We start from the raw sequence: 15,127 nt of genomic DNA, 5'->3' as shown, positions 1-15,127 counted from the left end.
AATTTTGACATATATAAAGTCTAAAAGTTGGTCTGAATTGACTCATGTCTACCAGTTTGTAATGTGCCAAACCATGAGAAAAGAAAGACTGATCGATATGGTTTCTAGCTGAATTCTTCCTCGCGAATAGCTATCAGCCCCCCCTCCTCTCTCTCTCTCTTTGCCATAGCTACTTGCTGGCATGAGTCATGGTTGTAGGCTTATCCCGAGGGGATCCGAAGCAGTAACAGGATATCAGGATGATGAAGCCAAGGAGTAGGTGTTATTAGTTTATAAACTATGCTAGTCATCTGAGCTTGAAACCCCAGATGAACATTCCCATCACCAGACTTGTTGGTGTTGGATTTATTAATCCGCTCTGTACTGATAAACTGAACTATTTCAGTCTCTCTTCTACCAATATTGTCTGAGTACCCGCTTACCTAGAGTTGTCAGCCATGTGTGTGGCACTGATGGAGATTTCTTCACAGGCATTATCAGGGCAAACAATGTAGACTGCATATCACTTTCACATACAGTTTGAAATCCCTAACAAGTCATTAAATTGCTCAATGACCATCAACCTGCAAGCATTACATCAGAGACACCTATTCCATTTGGTCACTCACTCAGCAGACAATGTTTTGGGTGCTTTTTCGCAAACAAGTTAATAACGGTAGTCTTACTTGTCCCATTATCAGGAAGAGATCACTTGGTGATCCCCCCTTTGGTTATGATAGCTTAGGAAGGACCTTAGTTGTCATGTCCCTCTCAACCGATGAGCACTTGTCACCGGACTTCAATAACCTGGTCAATTTTCAGGTTCTCCCAAACCTGATTCGTTAGATGGGAATCTCCAGTGAACTCTCTAGAATGTATGCCTAGTTCTGTAACCATGACACGTGATAAAGTGGGCTCGCTAGTGAACTCTCAATGATCCAAAATGAACAAGCATGACAAATGGTATTGGCTCAGCCACAAAATTAGAGATGGCTTCCACATCTCAAAAGCAGAAATAGCAACTCAAAGTTACCAATGGATTCCAAAACTCGAGATCACTAACACCATCCTTATCACAGGCACTTTGAAACAAAGACCCTCATTAAGAGCTACCCATATAAATTTGTGAAGGAACGAGGTGAATCCTGAAACCTGAATCCGGTGTTTGAGTTATTTGCCCCGTTATGCTCCGACGACTGTAATGAGGTTATACTTCATAGGCAGCATTATGGCAATGGAGGATCAGCCCAGCAAGTCCTCTGATTAACTCATTGGGACATTATCCCTAGCTTATGTCTTGACCCTGAGCTGCTGGTTCAAGACTAACAGTGCATTACACACACTATTCTCCATGGTCACCTTCTCGCTTGTGCGCTTTTTTAGCAGTTTCATGCGTACTCTGACTTGAGGAAAATTCTCTTGGGCTCCATATTTGATCGATGATGATCCTAGATTTACAATGAGATTGAAACATTGTCAACTTGAATGCTGCCCCATTCCATTGTATATTGTAATTCATGGGCCGTGCTGTTCTTTACTGGTTTAATAAGCACTTAGATCACCTTTATTGCATGGGTGTATCACACTTCAAAGAGCACAGAGCACGTTTGTCACTAGCACCTACTCCTTAGTTTATTACATTTTTGCTTTTCTCCATTTTATTTGTACATTCAATGACCATTTGGCTTTGATTATAGTTTGCTTGAATTACTTCATTAGGGATTATTGTTCATGCACCAACTAGCAAGGAGCAAGACACTTTTGGGTTTTTCAGTGTTTGAACTTTGTCTACTTAGGATGCAACCAATGGGACATCCCAGAAAACATAAGAGTGCTGAAAGTTGATAAAACTCTTACTTCAGCAAGAGGTCATTTGTGTTGATTTCTCAAGGATTTCCAAAAGAAACTAATTGTTGAAATATAAAGGCAGTGACTAAAAGTGGGGGAAAAACCTTTTGCACAGAATGCCAGTCCACAAACATTATATACCATGACATCTTTTAGACTTTTCTGGTTGCTGACATTTATAGTGTTTGTAGTTTTCAAAAGCCCATATTATCCCAAGCCAACTGTAGATTTGTGGTTTAGAAAGTATTTTCACTGTCCACTGACCGTGCATCACTTGATAGTTGAACAATTAATGCATAGAAATTCAATGTTACTGTTTCTCAGGGAAGTGCATGATCATTAAAACATATGAAACCTTTATTCCTGACCATGTGCCCCTAATAGTTTGTATTTTCATTGCACTGTTCATGTCCATATTTATGGCTGATGGTACTGATGACCATGCTTACAATACTTGTTTCTCCTTGACTGATTTTGGATGATCGACAATGTTCTTCCACGTATGTCGAGTTGATCCTCCATTTAAATGTGGTGGTAAAGGACGTGGGTGTAGTGTTGATTTCAATGGCAGTCGGACCACTGTTTGTTTTCGAATAGGCTGCAATGTGTTGTGAAGTAGAGGGCTCTGCTTTCATGGCCAGTCCCTATTCTTGGTGGTGCCACTGCCTATTGTCACATCAACATAGGGAAGGCTTCATACATAACAGCACACAGTGTTTTTTAATCTTTTTACTTAACTTTAAGAGTTACTCAGAATATGTGAACATTTTAAATAATACATGCTACAATGGAAGATGAGTTTTTGAAATGTATACAATTAAAGTTATTTAATCATCACCTAATTAGTTCTTTTTTTTAAAAAAGATTTCAGATGCCATTGAACACCTTCAAGAGGCTTTAAAATTCTGCAATGATGATCTAAATTCTCTTCATCTACTGGCTCTTCTATTTTCTGCCCAGAAGGACTATGGGCATGCCCTGGAGGTCATAGACATGGCTGTCTCAGAATACCCAGAGAACTTTAGGTATGTAAAATAAGAGCATTGCCATGCCTGCTATATTGAATTATTGATGTTAATAATGCCGGTCTCTACAATATAAATGTTTTCTAAGAATCCTCAGTCAACTGGATCTTTATTACCTGCTGAAAAGTGTAAAGGGAAGAAAACCAATACATTCACGACTAACTAGCATGGACCAATCAAGTAAGACTCGGGAAGGATCAGTGACTCCGAATTCCAATTTAGGGGTTTTATTACAAAGCCAAAAACAACTGAACATACAATCACCTCATGACGAGGTTGAAAAAATACATAGGCACTAATACAAAGTTCATCCTACGAATCAGTCTAATCCGATGCAGCATAAAAAGAATGAGCAACTCCAAGAATACTGAACAGGCAATAACTGCCCCAACATCTATATTATTCTTCATTAGTGGCTGCAAGAGAAATCCATTAATCTGTCCCTACACTATCACTAAAGTGGCATCCCTACTTAGCATTTCTCAGGCAAGATCAAGAAAAGGTGTCAGCTCGAGAAGACTTCCTAAGAAGTACACTCACGTTGTAAGGGAAAGTAGCCAAAGCTACAGAGTTCGCTCTAAGACCTCCTTCTTCTAGAGTCGATCCCTTCCTTCAGCCCTTCTAACTACTTCTGCCCTCTCAACCCTCTGGGCTCTGTCCCTAATACAAAATGCACCATTGATAGAACACACCCCTGAAACACCTCCTCTGGCCAGGCACCCCTTGTAGGTAATTTTCCACCAAAACTTGTACTCGGTCCAGCAACGGTTGATGTGTCCTTGGGTCTCAGGCTTCTTCAGCGAGAAAGAATATCGGCTCCCAATTATCGGCATTCCTGAATACTGTGTAACAGATCTCCTCCATACCTACCTCCTAAAACAAAAGGCGTTAGTCGACTAACGAGGACGGTGTCTTTGCACCTGCAACAGAAACATGAGAACATAACAACCTTGCACGCACATGAATTTCGCTGAATACCTCCAAATGAGAGCTTTACCAAGGGAAAATGCATTTCAGGCCTACACAAACCAGCCAACATAAGAAAAACGAATAGGCCTTTCATAATATGGGAGAATAAATACCCCAGCTAGGCCTTTGACATCAAATTAAACACGCATTTATAAATGTTGCATCTGCAAGCACTACATTTCATCACATTTCAAAGCAAAATCAAATAATCTCTACATGTGCAGACTTTAATATGATGCACGTTTAAATCTAATACATTACATTAAATGTGAGCTACCTTATTAAGAATTTGTAATAAACATCGAGAGTTATATGATTCCATCTAAAAATGCCATTTTACTTTTCTTGAATGGCACGACTCATTCTAACACTTCATTTTCTATTGGTTATTACAACACAATTTACTAACTAATATTCACACACATAAGCTTATATGCAGGTACGGACTATTCATGAATATAATGTACCCCTACAATTTTCAGAATAGCACAACGCTCTATCAATGCCAAGCAATTAAGCACACCTTTGGGTACTGCAACGCTGAGGTGTGGTAGAAGCTTGTTGCAATGACATTGTGTTTATAGGGAAGGGTCATGTTAGAAGTAGTCTAGAATAACTATTATTGCTCTTGTATACCTTTCGCAACAAGCACGAACCACTTAAGCCTACTTTGTGCAACAACCTAGAAGAGGCTCCCCATTGATGAACGAGTGACAGTTAATGCTATCACAGCATCACTATGTTTTACTAACGTCCAACTGCAATATAAAAATGACATTAATTGGGCACAACTGAAATGTCATTGATGTGTTTATTACCCTTGTCACCTACCACATTAGACAATACTACCTCCACATATGTGTTTATTTCCAGAATGGAGAAGAGTACTTGGAGTGAAAGAGAAATGTAATAAATTTACAAATTTTGATTCAGTTCCTTCTTAAATCTTTATAACCACCCAACATATTTGCAGGTAAAACTAACCATTCCACATGTCTCAGGGCGCCCCTGTGGAGTCTACGTTTCCTAGTAGGTGACTCAAGGCTCATAATGCAAACCGCAGCACGTACTGCTTGCTCTATGCACTTAGGTCAGCCTCCAAGGGCGAGTTGTGCGGTGCACTGGACTCAACTTTTGCTTTCAGATGGGTTACACATACCAGCGGCCCTCCTATACAAAACACAAGAAAGGTGTTCTTTATATGAGTTGTAACAATTTCCACTCCCTGCTAATCAGCCTACCTTCTGACCTCATTCTCTACCCAATCTCTCAAAGTAATTGTACATAGGCACCCAACAGTTATGTACATAGCTTGTCTGGACTCGTTTGTACACCAATCCCAGATCCGGAGGTCGAGCCTTCTTCTACATTACTCCTAAAGAGTGGAATGAACTCCCACTGCACATGAGAGCCTCCTCAACAGTTCTTGAATTCTGCAAAAAGCTGAAGGCCTGGTTTTTTGAGAAGTCCCAGTAGGTCATAGCTGTGGCTAGACTCACACCTGCTCAGTGCCAGGATATCCTCCTGGGTGACAGTGTGCTCTACACATCTGCATAACATAGCTTTGATTGCAGCCTGCAACCACACCTGGCGGATATTGCATTACTCGGTGACGCATTCTGCCATCATGCAAGTCCATGACATATACAAATTACAAATAAAAATGCAATAAAGAACATATTTATGCTTGTTAAGTGGAAAATGTATCGATCGGTCCATTCCTGGTTGAAATTTATTGATAGATGTGCATCTCTGGTGTTATTCCTTCCCAAGCTCAGCCCAACGCTCTTTAATCTCTACGTCACTCCTCTGACAGACATGATTCATTCCCCTCCTTCTGGTCCCCAGACTGGTGGCCGTTCGAACTTTGTCCCCTTCCATCGCTGGCTAAATCAGTTAGAAATCTTAGAGTTATTCTCAATACTGACTTGTTACATACTAGTCAAGTCAAATCTGTCACTTCTGCCGCCTTCCATACCCTCAAAACTATTAATAATATTCTACCCTTCATTCCTTCTCGCCTGTAGAAAACTGTGGTTACATCCTTGTTTTTTTTTTAAGCTCGACTACTGCAATGGTGTTCCACCTCATCTAAACTTTTGCTGGTCCCTCGATTCAGACGAGTGAAATGGGACGGTTGTTGTTTCATCCTGGGTGCTTCCAAGGCCTGGAACACTCTCCCTCTTTCCATTGTATCCTTGCCCAGTCTTCTGGCTTTCAGAAAGGCGCTTAAAACTTGTTTTTTTTTATCTCTCACTAAATTCAAGTTCTCTGCTATAGCCATCACTCTGGTTTGCTCACTCTGCTAGCGCCAAGACACCTTATTGGTATTCGAGCGCTTTATAAAACCTCATAACATAACATAACATAAAATGATAAATAAGACGAGGGCAGCCAAAAAAGGTTGTTGTATTCTTCTGAAACATCTGCCTGGCTAAAAGTTCAGTAACTAAAGCAGAGGTTAATTAGGAACAGGTGTAATTCATCCCAAAAAGAAGGCGTCCCTTACACTTTAAAACAAACTCCCACTTACTCTGAGACTTAGCCTTTCTGACCAGGCAATTTTGTTGATAGTCATGTTTGCATCATTCATGCACCAAACTGTGCAGGTGAAATTCTTGGCATCTGTAGCATTATGGGATACTGATTATGCACAAACACTGATCCATGCGGAGTGTACCATTATACTCCAATGTGAATCCTGGCAGCTATCAGGCCTTATTATCATACATACGAAGAATGGACCCTCACGGCACACACTACTCCTGGGTTGTCTAAATATAGGTTATTCTGAGCTAAGAGATGCAGACCATGAATATCCATTATTCTCTCGGGAACCAAAAACATTCTAAATGCTTTACATGGTTATTATTAAACGGACAAACTAAATTGTACCTGTATACTCCTTTCTTAGAGATGAAATTGTGATAAAAATAAACACGGTGATTTGGGCCACTGTTAGACCTGGGTGGTAATACTCTAAACGTTTTGCTTTCACCCTGCCTGTGTTGCTGAATTCGTTTTTGTTAGTTTTAGAACTCTGTGCACTTTACCTTTGCTAACCAGTGCTAAAGTGCTTGTGCTCTCTCCCTTAAACATGGGGAAATTGGCTTTCGCCTGATTGGCACATTTAATTAACTTGCAAATCCCTAGTAAAGTGGTACCACGTGTACCCGGGGTCTGTAACTTAAATGCTACTGGTGGACCTGCAACACTAATTGTGCCACACAAAAAAGCCTTAAAAAACATGTCTCAGGCCTGCCACTGCAGCCTGTAGTGTAGTTTTAAACTGTCATTTCGACCTGATAAAATAAACCTTTGACCAGGCCTAAACCTTTCTTTGTAATACTTATGTCACCCCTAAGGTAGGCACTATGTTTAGTGCCCACAGGGCAAAGGGAATTGCATTTAAAAAGTAAGGCAGGTGTTTTACATTTCTATATATCCTGGTAGTAAAAAAAGCTCCTAAATTATTTTTCTGTACTGCAAAGCCTATCTCTCCCACTGGATAACATTAGATTATTACATTTAATAGGTGATACATTTTGATGTGGAGGAGGTAGGAATGTCATGTTGGCACTCAAATTAATTGTAAACTCTCTTTAATGGCAAAGTAGATTTTCAATCACAATTCAAAAAATGCCACTTTAAGAAAGTTGGCATTTTCTTGTCCTAACCATTTGGTTCTGACAGCCTGTGTCCTGGATCACATGACTGGCTGTAGTTGGCAGTTGGCCTTTGTGTATTCCTCCCAGACAATGAGACCATGGAGCGTTATGTGTTGACAGGCTGAGTGAGCCTTCCTGCCAGGATGGTTGAGGTAGAGTTGTTTCTTGTCCCAATTACATTTCACAGGGATTACCTCCACACACACACACAAAGGAACCTGACACCAGCACAGGAACGCTGTGCAGGCCTTGCACCAAGGACAAGTTACAATGCTCAGCGGGCCAAACTTGGTCATGTGCCAGGCCTGCACTCCATTGCGGTCGACCTGAACTTGAGACTTTTCCTGGTCCAGCACAACAAGATAACCTAAATAGAACTTTCTTATTTTTACTTAACCCTTTAATATTCAATATCTTCAATTCTACTGATTGGATTTTTGTTCTTCTATCATTTTATATATTAAAATGCACTTTATTTTGCTAAATGGGTTTAGGAATTTTCTTGTGTTGTGTTTTCATTTAATTGCTGTGTGAGTGCTGTATAACTACTTTACACATTGCCTCTAAAATAAGCCTGACCGTTTTTGCGTCCAGCTACCAGAGGGCTACGCACAGGTAAATTTAGTGTTTTTTTGTGGTGAACCCTGCCAAGGAGGATAGTGGTATTGCTTTGGAAGGGTCTCACCCAAAATCACATTTCCTACAGTCATGAATTAATATGTTTTTTTTTTATTTGCTTCATGAACTGCAGCTTTTCTTCTTATCATTATTATAGGATGAATAGATAGGATTTTAACGATAGTCACATGCGCTCTACTTTTAACAAGAGCCTCCTTCGCACCAGTGTTCGAGGTTACTTACAGGAGTTGGATTCGTCCATTTTGCAATGTCGAGGCGGCTCAGTAACAGCCAGTATTTAAACTTCATGTTGTCTCCATCACTGCTGCAATCGGTAATATCTTGAGGGTTGTCTGCCTGTCGCTAAATAAAAACAGTCAGACCGGCGCCTGTGAAAAGTTCTAATTCATTGCAATGTATACAGTGCTTAATTTGAGCCGGTAGTTTTCGGTGCTCAGCACTGGCACTTAATTGTCAACACCTGCACTTGTGACAGTCTGCCACAAGGTGGCACTGTCTGGCTAATTTACAGATGACCACAGCATCAGTTAATGATTAATTCAATATACATTAAAAATTACTATTACCTGCCGCCCAAGTCATTCGTATAGGTTTGGGTGCCTGAAATAGTTAGAATTGTCACTCTTGTAGGAGTGTAATGGTTAGATGTTGTGTTGTCACTATCATTGGCAGCATTGAAGGGGTAATGTGTGGTGCAAGCCACAGTGGCCCCCTGACGAGAGCCCAGGCACTTACTTTTTTTAAATAAATTAATCACTGAATGTATGGTTGTGTACATTGTGTGCTGTCCACAAAAAGAGAACAGCTGCGAAATGTAATCATGCCAGTGATAGATACAAGTATGTAAGGTATGCAATGTATGGATATTTTTCAGCCCTGAATTGTGACTGACAACTCAAAGGCAGGTGTATTTTTTAAACAGTGTCAGAGGCGCAGGCATGAAAATGCAATGCAAAGAAATGTTTTGGGAGCACCGTCAAAAAAACAAAAGCTTCAGATGTGCAATCCCCAGGCTTATCTGCACTTTAAGCTGAGAAGAAACATTAAGAAAGCATGAGAAAGTGCACCAATATGTAAAATAATAGAGGATGGGTGTAAGAGATGGTGCTGTGTTAATACAAATATTTGTTTAAAAAAACAACATAATTTACCTGGCCTAGACTTCCGTTCTACACACGCTGCATACATTATGCGGACTTGGTTCATATATGCCCATGACAATGGCCTCTGCATTTTTACTAGCCGTCATATTGATATAGTTTTATGAGACAAGGATCAGTACAAATTCAACTAAACTGCCTGATTGACTAACAGAATGATATTAAGTCACAGTGTTCCATAGCAGTGAACCGAGGGAATTAAGTGCAAAAAAAAATACGTGACTCATCATGACTGAACTGGTGGTCTGGAATCAGCCATGGCTTGCACTCAGTCACTGCTGTAATTATGCCAAGGACCTTTTCAGTACACTTTCATCAAATTGGATTATTGTGGCCTGGTCAAGGTTTCAGCTGTGATCACAGCTGCTGATGACTGCGTGTAAGCGAACCATTGCCGGATGGAGCGGGAATGGATAATCACCAGCGAGAGCGCTGCACCAAGCTGGAGTCCAAATAACTTCCTCTGGGTTACGGAAGGCATTGAAGTGGGCGGGTGACATGGCAACGGCGATTCCTTGTCGCGTTTGTTATTTTCATATTTCTATGATTCAGATTTCACTTGCCTGTGCCCCTATTCCGCGGGACAGCACAGACTATAAATACTGAACTAATTATAGCAATTTCATGTAATTGCAGTCAAACCCCGATGCACTTTAGTTAAGAGTTTCTTCAACCCTTAAGGAATAAAGTGCTCTGCACATTGCTTGTCAGGATTCAAAGCGTCCTCTCTGCAAACTATGACTTGGAAAATAATTAAAACTGATGAAGAGGTCACACTTTTGAGGGATTTTCTCAACTCCAAATCTCCTAACCGAGAAGGTAAAAGGTCTAAGGTCCGAATTTACAAAAATGTGTAGGATTTTGCATTGTAGACATACGCCTACAATTAGCATTTATTGTATTGAGCCTAACAATTCATTGATAGAAGTTAAACAAGCATTGGCAAAGACAATAGGTTTCGCCTCTGCAAACTTTTGCCAATGCTTGTTAGATATGTTAGCATGTCTGAAAGTTAAACAAGCATTTGCAATGCAATAGGTCTCGCATTTATAAAAGTTTGAGCTATTGGCATTGTAAAATTACAATGCCTTTTATTTATGTTTTGGTTTTAAAACAAATAAAAGGCATTGTCATTTACAATGTCAGTAGCATAAACTCGCATAAAAGCAGTGTGTGGAGTGCAGCAGTGTGCGGCGTGCAGCAGTGTGTGGCGTGCAGCAGGGTGCGGCGTGCAGCAGTGTGTGGTGTGCAGCAGTGTGTGGTGTGCAGCAGTGTGAGGCGTGCAGCAGTGTGCAGCGTGCAGCAGTGTGCGGCATTGCAGCAGTGTGTGGCATGCAGCGGCATGCAGCAGTGTGCGGCGTGCAGCAGTGTGCGGCGTGCAGCAGTGTGAGGCGTGCAGCAGTGTGTGGTGTGCAGCAGTGTGTGGTGTGCAGCAGTGTGTGGCGTGCAGCAGTGTGTGGCGTGCAGCGGCATGCAGCAGTGTGTGGCATGCAGCAGTGTGTGGCGTGCGGCAGTGTGTGGCGTGTAGCAGTGTGTGGCGTGTAGCAGTGTGTGGCGTGCAGCAGTGTGTGGCGTGCAGCAGTGTGTGGCATGCAGCAGTGTGTGGCGTGCAGCAGTGTGAGGGGTGCAGCAGTGTTTCGTGCAGCAGTGTGTAGCGTGCAGCAGTGTGTGGCGTGCAGTGGCATGCAGCAGTGTGTGGCATGCAGCAGTGTGTGGCGTGCAGCAGTGTGTGGCGTGTAGCAGTGTGCGGCATGCAGCAGTGTGCGGCGTGCAGCAGTGTGTGGCATGTAGCCGTGTGTGGTGTGCAGCGGCGTGCAGCAGTGTGCGGCGTGCAGCAGTGTGCGGTGTGCAGCAGTGTGCGGCGTGCAGCAGTGTGCGGCGTGCAGCAGTGTGAGGCGTGCAGCAGTGTGAGGCGTGCAGCAGTGTGTGGCATGCAGCAGTGTGAGGCGTGCAGCAGTGTGAGGCATGCAGCAGTGTGCAGCAGTGTGTGGCGTGCAGCAGTGTGTGGCGTGCAGCAGTGTTTTGTGTAGCAGTGTGAGGCATGCAGCACTGTGTGGCTTGCAGCGGCGTGCAGCAGTGTGCGGCGTGCAGCAGTGTGCGGCGTGCAGCAGTGTGGTGCAGCGTGCAGCAGTGAGTAATGCAGCGTGCAGCAGTGTGTGGTGTGCAGCAGTGTGCGCCGTGCAGCAGTGTGTGCCGTGCAGCAGTGTGTGGCGTGCAGCAGTGTGTGGCGTGCAGCAGTGTGTGGCGTGCAGCAGTGTTTCGTATAGCATTGTGCAGCGTGTAGCAGTGTGTGGCGTGCAGCAGTGTGTGGCATGCAGCAGTGTGTGGCGTGCAGCAGTGTGTCATGTAGCAGTGTGCGGCGTGCAGCAGTGTGTGGCGTGCAGCAGTGTGTGGCATGCAGCAGTGTGTGGCGTGCATCAGTGTGTGGTTTGTAGCAGTGGGCAGCAGTGTGAGGCGTGCAGCAGTGTGCGGCGTGCAGCAGTGTGAGGCGTGCAGCAGTGTGAGGCATACAGCAGTGTGAGGCGTGCAGCAGTGTGTGGCGTGCAGCAGTGTGTGGCGTGCAGCAGTGTGAGGCGTGCAGCAGTGTGAGGCGTGCAGCAGTGTTTCGTGTAGCAGTGTGTGGCGTGCAGCAGAGTGGCGTGCAGCAGCATGCAGCAGTGTTTGGCATGCAGCAGTGTGTGGCGTGCAGCAGTGTGTGGCGTGCAGCAGTGTGCGGCGTGCAGCAGTGTTTCGTGTAGCAGTGTGAGGCGTGCAGCAGTGTGTGGCATACAGCAGTGTGTGGCGTGCAGCAGTGTTTCGTGTAGCAGTGTGAGGCATGTAGCACTGTGTGGCGTGCAGCAGTGTGCTGCGTGCAGCAGTGTGCTGCATGCAGCAGTGTCGTGCAGCATGCAGCAGTGAGTAATGCAGCAGTGTGCAGCAGTGTGTGGAGTGCAGCACTGTGCGGCATGCAGCAGTGTGTGCCGTGCAGCAGTGTGTGGCGTGCAGCAGTGTTTCATGTAGCATTGTGCGGCGTGCAGCAGTGTTTGGCATGCAGCAGTGTGTGGCGTGCAGCTGTGTGTGGCGTGCAGCAGTGTGTGGCGTGCAGCAGTGTGCGGCGTGCAGCAGTGTTTCGTGCAGCAGTGTGCAGCAGTGTGCGGCGTGCAGCAGTGTGTGGCGTACAGAAGTGTGTGGCGTGCAGCAGTGTGTGGCGAAAGCAGTCTGCTGCTTTCAAGTCCGATGCCAGATGCCAGCTTCGCGCTTGAATGCCTCACATGCACTGGCCATAAACCGCATTCCTAAGGTCTTGTGCCCCTTACTAAATCTCTCTGAATGCGTGAGGCGGCGCACACGCAGGAAGTAGCTGGTGGCAAATGGAATGCGCGCGGTTGTGCACGTAATCGCCACCCGATCCGCCTGGGAAGCCTTTGGGAGCATTTTCTGAAGCCCCTACATAAGTCTCGCTGGGTGATCGCTTACGCAATAGCCAGGCGAGACCTAAAAAACCAGCAGTATGATGCCGTCAACGCATAGACCTGTTGCACAGCGGCTTTAGCTACTGTACGGGATGGTTTAAAGTGTTTTTAAAAAGCTGTGACACAGACAACGTTGATCGTGTCACACTGCTTTTTTTAACTTTTAGATAAGCTGCAAAGCAGCTAGCACTGCTATGCAACATGTCTAAAAACATTGAAAAAACTAAAGATTTTGAAGAGGCAAAACATGTTGGCTTTGCCAACGCTGTTGGAATTTGCGCTTCATAAAACTGCAAAAAACAATCTGAAGGTTTTGGAGCACTTTACATGAGCACCAATTACATCACTCAAGGTCACATTCATTTATTGTTTATGAGCTCGGTTTTAAGGGCAATAAACGCTAAGGCCAATAAACGCTTGGTGTACAAATTTGACTAACTAAGCCAAGCAGGGGTCTGAAGGAGGATGTGGCAAGGAGCAGTGGCATAGCTACAGCTTTTGCTGTCCGTGGCGGCCCCTAGTTTTGCTGCCCGGTGGCCGCGGTTTAAGAGCAGGGGGGCTGGTGATTTCGGCGTTCGTTTGCCGCGATGATCAGTAAGAGCGAGGGAGGGGGGGCACTGCCCCCAAAACTCGTGCCACCAGGGGCAGACCTCCCCCTCCACCCCCCCCCTTGCTACGCCACTTGCAAGGAGCGAGAAGGAGAAACAAGCTGGGTTTGTGAGAACCGTTACTGGGAGCTTGTAAAGCCCATGCAAGGAGAGGGCAGGAGGCGCCATTTGTGAAAGCTTTCATCTAGATTGTTATGTACACTACATCTCCAAAATGAATTTATTAGCTTTGAAAAGTATGTATGCAAATATAAGCACTAATACGAGGTGTTGTGCGAGGTGTTTATTTTATGATGATAATATGTATGCACAATTTACTCTTTAATTACAGTTTTACTTGTAGTTTTTGATGTTCTTTTCATGGTGAGGGCTATGTGTTTTGAATATTTGTGATTAAATTTCTTTGTAGCTTTTATTCCTTAATCACGCTGTGAGATGTTTGTGTTTTGTGGTGATGGTAATAGGGATTGTATGCTGTTGGTGACGAGCGTAGTTCATCTGGTGATTCCTGCTCAGTGTAGATTGTGCCATTGTGATACGTTATTCGTATATTCTATAACTTACTTGTGTGTGTGCATAGCACCCATTCTTGGGTGGCGGTCCATGCGTTCGTGTTTATTGTGGCTTAATGATGCAATGTGTATTCTTTTGGGTATGTGTGTAGCTTAACGGATGAGAATGAGGTGTCTCAATCAATCAGACTATTTAAAGCGCGGCTAATCACCCGATATGGTATCCAGGTCAATGGCTTAACGAAACTTGAAGGGGCCCCCCTGCAAGGTAAATAAAGGGCCCCCCGCTCCGGATTGAATCAGGAGCTTTCAGGCCAGAGTACTGTGCTGAGGGGGGGCCCTGCAGGTCGGAGCCCTCTTGCCTGTGTTACTCCACTGATCCAGGTGCTTCAGGTCCCTGAGGCTTATTCGAAAAGCCAGATCTTGAGGGCCATTCAGAATTCCGGAAATGAGGTGATGGTCCAGAGGTGTGTGGGGAGGCTGTTCCAGGTCTTTGCTGTGATGTGGGAGAAGGAGCGCCCTCCACTTCTGCTTCAGTAGATGGAGGGAGTATGGGCAAATGAAAGGGAGGTGGAGTTGATGGTTGGTGGAGTTTAGGCAGTGGTTTATGTAGGTGGGTCCTTGGTTGTGTAGAGCCTTGTGTGCGTCGGTCAGCAGCTTGAATTGGCATCTCTTCTGTACGGGGAGTCAGTGGAGTTTTTGAGGTGGGGTGTTATGTGGTTTCGTCGAGGAAGGCTGAAGATGAGTATGCCTGCGGCATTCTGTATGGTCTGAAGTCTCTGTAGAAGGTATGCAGCAATTCTTATGTAGAGGACATTGTCGTAGTACAGTCAACTGGCGAGGAGGGCTTGTGTCATGGTGCGTCTCATATGTAGGGTTAGCCACTTAAAGATCTTATGTAGCATGCGCAGGGGGAGGAAGCATGCAGAGGAGACTGCGTTGATTTGTGCTTTCATGATGAGCTTGTTGTCAATGTTGATTCTGAGGTTTTTGGAAAGGTTGGCGGAGTGGGTGCAGGTCCTAGGTCTCATGGCCACCAGGAGTTGTTCCATATGTTGCTGCTGTTGCCAAAGATTAGTACTTCTGTCTTGTCTGTGTTCTGCTGCAGGCAGTTGTTGTTCATCCAGTTGGTGACATTTGTCATACATCTCTGGAATTTGGTTCTGGTGGTGGTGGGGTCGTTGGTGAGTGAAAGGATGAGCTGGGTGTCGTCTGCATAGAAAATTATGTTGAGACCGTAGGATCTGACGATGTTTGTCAGCAGGGT

At 44.5% G+C, this 15,127-nt stretch overlaps 1 protein-coding gene across 3 annotated transcripts in view; it reads left to right on the top strand.

Annotated features, from left to right (window-relative positions):
• Positions 1-15,127, top strand: part of TTC7A (tetratricopeptide repeat domain 7A) — a 1,536,967-nt gene that overhangs the window by 896,073 nt on the left and 625,767 nt on the right. For all 3 annotated transcript variants that reach the window (XM_085612750.1, XM_085612748.1, XM_085612749.1), the window contains one exon: positions 2,692-2,852. In XM_085612750.1, the coding sequence (XP_085468876.1) occupies positions 2,692-2,852 (161 nt within the window). The remainder of the gene's footprint in view (positions 1-2,691; positions 2,853-15,127) is intronic.

The sequence above is a fragment of the Triturus cristatus genome, chromosome 6 (assembly GCF_964204655.1).
Source record: "Triturus cristatus chromosome 6, aTriCri1.1, whole genome shotgun sequence".
In the NCBI taxonomy this organism is placed as follows: domain Eukaryota; kingdom Metazoa; phylum Chordata; class Amphibia; order Caudata; family Salamandridae; genus Triturus; species Triturus cristatus.
Note: the sequence above shows the minus strand (reverse complement) of the source record. Positions and strands in the feature narration are given on the sequence as shown.